Here is a 1,028-nt window from a genome sequence, read left to right on the forward strand (position 1 = left end):
GCTTATGATTAGTGATTTATTATATTTCTGTTAATATTATTTGCTCATTTATAGCTAATTCTGTAAAATAATATTTATAATATATTTTTTAGTATAATTTTAGTAATAGCTTAGAAAATTTATACAATGTTGAAATAACATCAGATATAAGATTTAAGAGATCTCTGGCAAAACGTGTATCTAAGAAGGAATTGGGTCCCTTAAAAATACGAGATGTAATCTCAGAAAATAATTCGCATAACAATGTAAAATGTACTTCAGATGATTTATCAGAGTAGGCACAGTTAAAGAAAAAGGGATTAAATGATTTGGATATTTATAAAGAAGAATTTAAGCGTAAATATCCTAAAAGGAAAGGTTTTAAAAACTAGATTGTTATTGTGAAAAAAAATATTTGATATAATTGATAGAATAGGTGAGCAGAAAGTAGGTGCTAGTAGTAATAACATAAAATTAAAAAAAATATAGTTGTAAAATGGGGTATAGGAACAATTGTAATGTGCTTAATTCCATTGATTGGGCTAATATTTCCTATAATAGCCTTGGCTAAAAAAAATGTAGATTTTCCTGAATTCTTATCTTCTTTGAAAACTCAAATACCTTATTTAAGTTCCGCATTCTTCATAACATATTGCACTATATTTATATTAATTATTTTTTACATCTTCATTAAAATTGTTAAATATGAAAGACTAGAGGCTGGAAAGGGTAAATTGAATCTAAGGGAATATTGTACTTTGTCCAAAGATATTTTTTTGCCTAAAAGTTATTCGTAATATATGAAAAAATGCATTAATAATGAAAGAATGGAATAATAATATAGTAAATATGATTCTACATATATTTTAGATATAAAACAGCAATTTTATATACATTTACTTGTTTGTACATTTAGATTTTATGATCCTTCTCCTCGTAATGTACAACCATATTAATACGTGAATTAATGTCCTCTGGTTATATATGACATTTTTAATTAATATAAATAATTTATTTATTAGTGATTTGTTCATAAAATAAAAATACAT

General features: G+C 23.8%; 1 protein-coding gene across 1 annotated transcript; it reads left to right on the forward strand.

Annotated features, from left to right (window-relative positions):
* Positions 1-303: 303 nt before the first annotated feature.
* Positions 304-776, forward strand: PCYB_007410 (CYIR protein; the record flags this gene model as incomplete). The annotated part of the gene is made up of 3 exons (XM_004228159.1): positions 304-380; positions 411-439; positions 469-776. The coding sequence occupies 3 exons, from the start codon at positions 304-306 to the stop codon at positions 774-776; spliced, it is 414 nt and encodes a 137-aa protein (XP_004228207.1).
* Between the last annotated feature and the right edge of the window lie 252 nt (positions 777-1,028).

This window comes from Plasmodium cynomolgi (assembly GCF_000321355.1).
Source record: "Plasmodium cynomolgi strain B DNA, scaffold: 1300, whole genome shotgun sequence".
In the NCBI taxonomy this organism is placed as follows: domain Eukaryota; phylum Apicomplexa; class Aconoidasida; order Haemosporida; family Plasmodiidae; genus Plasmodium; species Plasmodium cynomolgi.